This window comes from Salvelinus alpinus, unplaced genomic scaffold (genome assembly GCF_045679555.1).
Source record: "Salvelinus alpinus unplaced genomic scaffold, SLU_Salpinus.1 scaffold_613, whole genome shotgun sequence".
NCBI lineage: Eukaryota > Metazoa > Chordata > Actinopteri > Salmoniformes > Salmonidae > Salvelinus > Salvelinus alpinus.
Window position 1 is genome coordinate 1 of NW_027256553.1, and position 6738 is coordinate 6738.

The 6738-nt window shown below is 41.8% G+C and overlaps 1 protein-coding gene across 1 annotated transcript; it reads left to right on the top strand.

The window, feature by feature from the left end:
- The first annotated feature begins 1415 nt into the window (after positions 1–1415).
- On the top strand, positions 1416–4759 carry LOC139567446 (zinc finger protein 227-like). Its single transcript, XM_071388787.1, has 3 exons — positions 1416–1595; positions 2003–2099; positions 2347–4759. The coding sequence occupies exons 1-3, from the start codon at positions 1431–1433 to the stop codon at positions 3552–3554; spliced, it is 1470 nt and encodes a 489-aa protein (XP_071244888.1). The 5' UTR covers positions 1416–1430; the 3' UTR covers positions 3555–4759.
- The last annotated feature ends 1979 nt before the right edge of the window (positions 4760–6738 follow it).

A 6738-nucleotide genomic window follows, 5' to 3' on the forward strand; every position in this document is an offset into this window, starting at 1 on the left:
TGAACATAACAGTATGGCAGTGGAAGAGAGGACAGTAACAGGAGACCCTATGAGCTGAACATAACAGTATGGAAGTGGAAGAGAGGACAGTAGCAGGAGACCCTATGAGCTGAACATAACAGTATGTCAGTGGAAGAGAGGACAGTAACAGGAGACACTATGAGCTGAACATAACAGTATGGAAGTGGAAGAGAGGACAGTAGCAGGAGACACTATGAGCTGAACATAACAGTATGTCAGTGGAAGAGAGGACAGTAGCAGGAGACACTATGAGCTGAACATAACAGTGGAAGAGAGGACAGTAGCAGGAGACACTATGAGCTGAACATAACAGTATGGAAGTGGAAGAGAGGACAGTAGCAGGAGACACTATGAGCTGAACATAACAGTATGCCAGTAGAAGGGAGGACAGACTATGATTACCCAATGTAGCCAATTCAATTGGAGTATCAGTAATTCTGATACTGATTTGGTAACAGAATAACGAGTTTTAATCACTTAATAATTCAGAAACAAATTGGTATCATTAAAAACACGAACTAACTACTTGGTAGGTATACCATTACTTGTAACTTCTGTGAACTTTCATTATCCTCCCTCATGAGGGAGAGAAATAAGAAAATATCTGAAACATATGTGGGTTTTTGGTTACGGAATTACAAGGCAAAGTTTCTTAAACTTACAGAAGGCAAATCATTTCTCCAAAACTACATATGTGTTTATTACTTGACAGGGGTCTTTACTTCAACATTATTGTGTTCTGATGTATTTCTGATACCGTAAGACTTTTTCCTGTTAGATGTTTTCTAAGGTCCCTTTTCTGTCTCTTTGACCAGAAATCAAAGCCTTTACTCAGGCCTCATTTTTTAATGGAAAATGGTTCAAAAGTATCTAGGCTTTCATTTCCCCCAAATGTAGACTCTTAACTTTCATTTGACATGCTCCTATGAACTTTACATGTTGGTGCTCATGGGTACTTTTACATGGAAATGGCCATGTGGAGGCTGCTGTATTGTGTACCTTTCATACTTTGGTGATCACTGATCAGACAGTATTGGTTTAAGAAAAGAGTCAAAGTCATGGGTGGTGGTGGCATCTTAATAAGATGTTTCCTTTCCTTCATCTGATGTGAGGAGACTCCATTATCCACAATGTTACTTTCCTTTTACTCCAAATGAAATGTTCTCTTTGTTTACCTGGTGCCAGGTGTGGAGAGGGGGCGTGGCCTGAAGCAGGAGAAGGTACCAGGGGAGGAGTGGAGCAGCTGTGGGGGCGTGGCCAGGGAAACAACCTTCAATGATCTGGAGGAGGCTGAGGCCACCAGCCCTAAGAGAACCTCTGAGGTAGGTAGGGGACTGACTAAACACATGGAGGCTGAGGCCACCAGCCCTAGGAGAATCTCTGAGGTAGGTAGGGGACTGACTAAACACATGGAGGCTGAGGCCACCAGCCCTAGGAGAATCTCTGAGGTAGGTAGGGGACTGACTAAACACATGGAGGCTGAGGCCACCAGCCCTAGGAGAATCTCTGAGGTAGGTAGGGGACTGACTAAACACATGGAGGCTGAGGCCACCAGCCCTAGGAGAATCTCTGAGGTAGGTAGGGGACTGACTAAACACATGGAGGCAAAGGCCACCAGCCCTAGGAGAACCTCTTGTAACTACTAAACACCTTGGAAGAGTGGAGGGTGCAGTGTTACAAAATGCCCAGTTAGAAATATATTTTTAAGAACATATTAGAATTGTGAGGAAGAATTGGGCAGCCTTTTTCAAACCTCTCCTCATATTTGAACTGTTACAGAACTAAAACACCTGATTCAACTTGTCAACGAATCATCAAGCCCTTCACTACTTGAATCAGGTATGCTAGTTCAGGGCTACGACAAAGTTGTGAGATGTCTGGGGGTCCCAGAGGAGAATTCTGAATATAGAACCATCATGTCAGCTCTATTCACTCACTGTCAGTTTATCCATCATTTAGTTAGAATCATTTGCTCTTCCAGTCCACAGAGGTCGGAGGTCAGAAGCTGGACAGCCTGCTGAAAGAGGAGGCTCTCCACAACACTGAGCTACAGGAGAGATGGGAGTTCTGCCTGGACGGTGAGTCAGGAGTGTACAACAAACATAACACAGACAATTGCCTACCTTTTATGATGATGAGAATGATAACGAGAGTAACTTTTATAGTATGCTGTGTCATTTAAAATGTATTCATTATTATACATGTAAAGTCAACTTGAAGCTATAAGTAAACATTTAACATTACAGTTACTCTACTACCGTTTCTAGTAATTATAATGTCTTAAATATTAATGCTTCTAATGCCTCATGTCCCCTGTGTTTTCAGGGGCTGATGGTTCAGACGTCTCGGGGCCCAGTAAGAGTTTTATTCAGCAGGATCTACAGCGGTGCCAGGATGACTGGGGGTCCGCTCTAGACCAGGGACCTGAACCACCGGGCCCCGAGGGAGAGGCAGAGGACCACACCGACCCTCTCTACCGCCCTCGTTACAGCATGGAGGACCTTGGGGGCGCCTTTGAGAAGTCTGGTTACAGTGGTGATGGTGGTAGCGACCATCTTCTAGACATGGAAGGGCTGGGAAGGCTTCCTGGTTCTCCGTCTCGTCTGGGGGCGCTGAGCTACGGAGCTGTGGGTCACTACCAGGTGAATCTGGGGGGGTCTGAGGGGGGAGACCATCACCATCGCTCCCACATGCCTGGCTCCCATCAGAGCCGGAGGGAGCAGGTGGGGTCGCCAACGCCACCCCCCCACCCTGAGGTGGGAGACCGGAACTGCCTGTTGATAAACGAGGAGGGGTACCTGCAGGACTCCAGTGTCTTGTACCCTGAACACGGTGTCCCAGAGTCGGGTAACAGAGCTGGCCACAGGGGGCTAACCTCCATCCACTCTGGAAGCTCTGCCCACAACAACACAGAGAGCCTGTATGGTGCTGCTGGCAACTTTGGACACTCTTTAAACCTCAGCGATCATTCACAAGAGCAGGTAAAAGGAGGAGGGGGGAGGCGTCATGCCTGCAATCAATGTACCATGACCTTCCCAGACTTTGGTTCCCTCAAGTCCCACAAGCAGACACACAAAACTGGTAGAGAGTCAGGATCTGGGCCTCCATACTCCTGCACCCAGTGCGGTAAGACCTTCACCCAGGCCTGCAACCTCAAGGTCCACCAGCGGGTTCACCAGGCAGAGGGACTCCACCTCTGCAGCCACTGCGGCAAGGGCTTCACCTCCTTCTCCGACCTGAAGAGGCACAAGTGCAGCCAGACGACAGACAAGCCCTACTGCTGCTCCATCTGTGGGAACAAATTTAGTCGGCTCTGGAACCTCAAGCTGCATCAGCGCATTCACACGCAGGAGAAACCTCACCGCTGCACTATGTGTGACAAGAGCTTCACACGCGCAGACATTTTGAAAGTGCACCTGCGCATCCACACCGGGGAGAGACCGTACTGCTGCGCTGTGTGTGGACTCCGCTTCAAACGACTGGACCATCTGAAGTTGCACCAGCGCAAACACAGGCCGGAACTCCTGAACTGAATTTTTAAAAACATTTTTGTTCTTTAGCATATGCTTTTATCCAAAGCGACTTACTTTTAGTGCATTCATCTTATGATAGGTTGGTTCGTTATTATTTAATTGGACATTGAGAAAAATTTTTTTTTGATCAATTGTTTATTAATAAGGACATTGAAAATATGAGCTGTTGGAAATCTAACCATGTGTTGAATAAGAATGTATGCCTTAAATGATAGACTGTCTGTGAATTGTCTGTCATAATGACCATGCCAACCTACCAAACATTAGAATAATACTGCTTTCATGACAAGTCTGCAGTGGTGTAAAGTACTTAAGGAAAAATACTTTAAAGTACTACTTAAGTAGTTTTTTGGTGTATCTGTACTTTACTATTTATGTTTTTTACAACTTTTACTTTTAGTTCACTACATTCTTAAAGAATATAATGTACTTTTTACTCCACACATTTTCCCTGACACCCAAAAGTACTTGTTACATTTTGACAGGAAAATGGTCCAATTCACGCACTTATCAAGAGAACATCCCTGGTCATCCCTACTGCCTCTGATCTGACGGACTCACTGAACACAAATGCTTTGTTTGTAAATTAATGGCAGAGTGTTGTAGTGTGCCCCTGGCTATCCGTAAAAAAATACAAATAATAATAATAGTTGTGCTGTCTGGTTTGCAAAATATAAGGTATTTTAAATTATTCTTTTGATACTTAATTACATTTTAGCAATTCCGTTTACTTTTAATACTTAAGTATATTTAAAACCAAATACTTTTAGACTTTTACTCAAGTAGAATTTTACTGGGTGACTTTCAGTTTTACTTGAGTCATTTTCTATTAAGGTATCTTTACTTTTACTCAAGTATGACTTTTGAGTACTTTTTCCACCACTGCAAGTCGGAAACTGGGAACCTCAGAGGTAAAATTAAGTTATTTGCATAGAGCTTCCTATTGGTTGATTTTGATACTTTCCAAGTGGGAAACTTGGGTATCATCTTTCTACAACGAGTTCCAAGTTGTACATTTCTGAGTTTCTTAGTTCCGACCTGTCATGAATGCAGCATATGCCTCATATTTTCTGTTCATCAAGCTTGCTTTCTACCCCAGTCACTAACCATACATTTTCTTCCTGTACATAATACTTTGTTAACTGAATGAATTGAACCTGAATTGCCGTAATTGTCTTTTATGTACAATAAATATTTTGCTCCCATGTAGTCGGTGAATATATCATTCCTTAAAGACATGCAACTGACCTTTGGCGACTACTAAGTATTTTTTAAACCTCCCGCTTTGGGCTGGATGTGTCAATCTGTAGTTCATACATGCAAAATCTATGATCGGAATTACTGTTTAATAACCTTTCAGTGATACCCATCCCGGATCCGGGAGCATCCTCATCAAAAAAGCTGACTAGCATAGCCTAGCCTAACGGGACAGGGATATCATATAATATAATTTCATGAAATCACAAGTCCAATACAGCAAATTAAAGATAAACATCTTGTGAATCCAGCCATCATTTCCAATTTTTTTAAATGTTTTACAGCGAAAACACAGTATGTATTTATATTAGCTCACCACAATAGCCAAACACACAACGGCATGTTTTCACCATGTTTCCACCGCATAGGTAGCTTTCACAAAACCCAGTAATAGAGATAAAATGTATCACTAACCTTGAACAACTTCATCAGATGACAGTCTTATAACATCATGTTATACAATACATTTATGTTTTGTTCGAAAATGTGCATATTTGAGGTATAAATCGTAGTTTTACATTGCAGCCACCATCACAAATAGCACCAAAGCAGCCAGAATAATTACAGAGAGCAACGTGAAATAAATAAATACTCATCATAAAACATTTATGAAAAATACATGGTGTACAGCAAATGAAAGATAAACATCTTGTGAATCCAGCCAATATTTCCGATTTTTTAAGTGTTTTACAGCGAAAACACAATATAGAATTATATTAGCTTACCACAATAGCCAAACACACAAAGCTATTTATTCACCGCCAAAACATAGCTTTCACAAAAAACAGCAATAGAGATAAAATTAATCACTAACCTTTGGACAACTTCATCAGATGACAGTCTTATAACATCATGTTATACAATACATTTATGTTTTGTTCGAAAATGTGCATATTTAGAGCTGCAAATCGTGGTTATACATTGTGAATACGTAGCAACAATTCACCAAAATCACCGGAGATATTTTGGACAGTCACCTAATCTAACCAAAGAACTCATCATAAACTTTACATAAAAATACTTGTTGTATGGCAAATGAAAGATACACTGGTTCTTAATGCAACCGCTGTGTTAGATTTTTAAAAATAACTTTACTACAACATACAGCATGCATTATTGTGAGACAGCGCTCACCTTTTCTCCGCTGTGTTGGAGCCAACATATTACACAGAAATACGAAATAACATCATAAATATTCTCTTACTTTTGCTGATCTTCCATCAGAATGTTGGGCAAGGAGTCCTAGGTCCAGAATAAATTGTTGTTTGTTTTTAGAATGTCCATTTCTTCTGTCGAATTAGCAACTTTGGCTAGCATTGTGGAGCGCACGTGTCCATCATCTCTTGGCGCATGGAACGGAAAATTCCAAAATTCCCAATAAACGTTGAATAAACTGGTCAAACTCGGTTGAAAATCCTACTTTATGATGTTCTTCTCATATGTATCCAATGAAATGAGAGCCGGAGCAATTCGTAGTGTATACCGAACGCTTTTCAGAAGACAATGTGAGGTTCCCCGGCGCGCAGATGAAAACTGACAAAAGGGCGGACCTGTCACTCCAAAAGCTCTTATTCGGCCTCACATCAAGCTAGACACGCCATTCAACCTTCTACTGCCTGTTGACATCTAGTGGAAGGCGTATGAAGTGCATACAGATCCATAAATAAAAGCCAGTTGAATAGGCAGGCCCTGACACAGACAGAGCCTCATTTTCAGAATTTTCACTTCCTGTATGGAAGTTTGCTGTCAAATGAGTTCTGTTTTACTCACAGATATAATTCAAACAGTTTTAGAAACTTCAGAGTGTTTTCTATCCAATAGTAATAATAATATGCATATTGTATGATCTAGAACAGAGTACGAGGCCATTTAATTTGGGCACGATTTTTTCCAAAGTGAAAACAGCGCCCCCCTATTCACAAGAAGC

Bases quoted from the DNA above. Each gene is read 5' to 3' on its own strand.
- LOC139567446 (XM_071388787.1), top strand. From the start codon at position 1,431: ATGGAGGCTGAGGCCACCAGCCCTAGGAGAATCTCTGAGGTAGGTAGG. The intron at 1,596-2,002 runs GTAGGTAGGGGA...TTGCTCTTCCAG, and splicing joins GCCCTAGGAGAATCTCTGAG to TCCACAGAGGTCGGAGGTCA. The intron at 2,100-2,346 runs GTGAGTCAGGAG...CTGTGTTTTCAG, and splicing joins ATGGGAGTTCTGCCTGGACG to GGGCTGATGGTTCAGACGTC.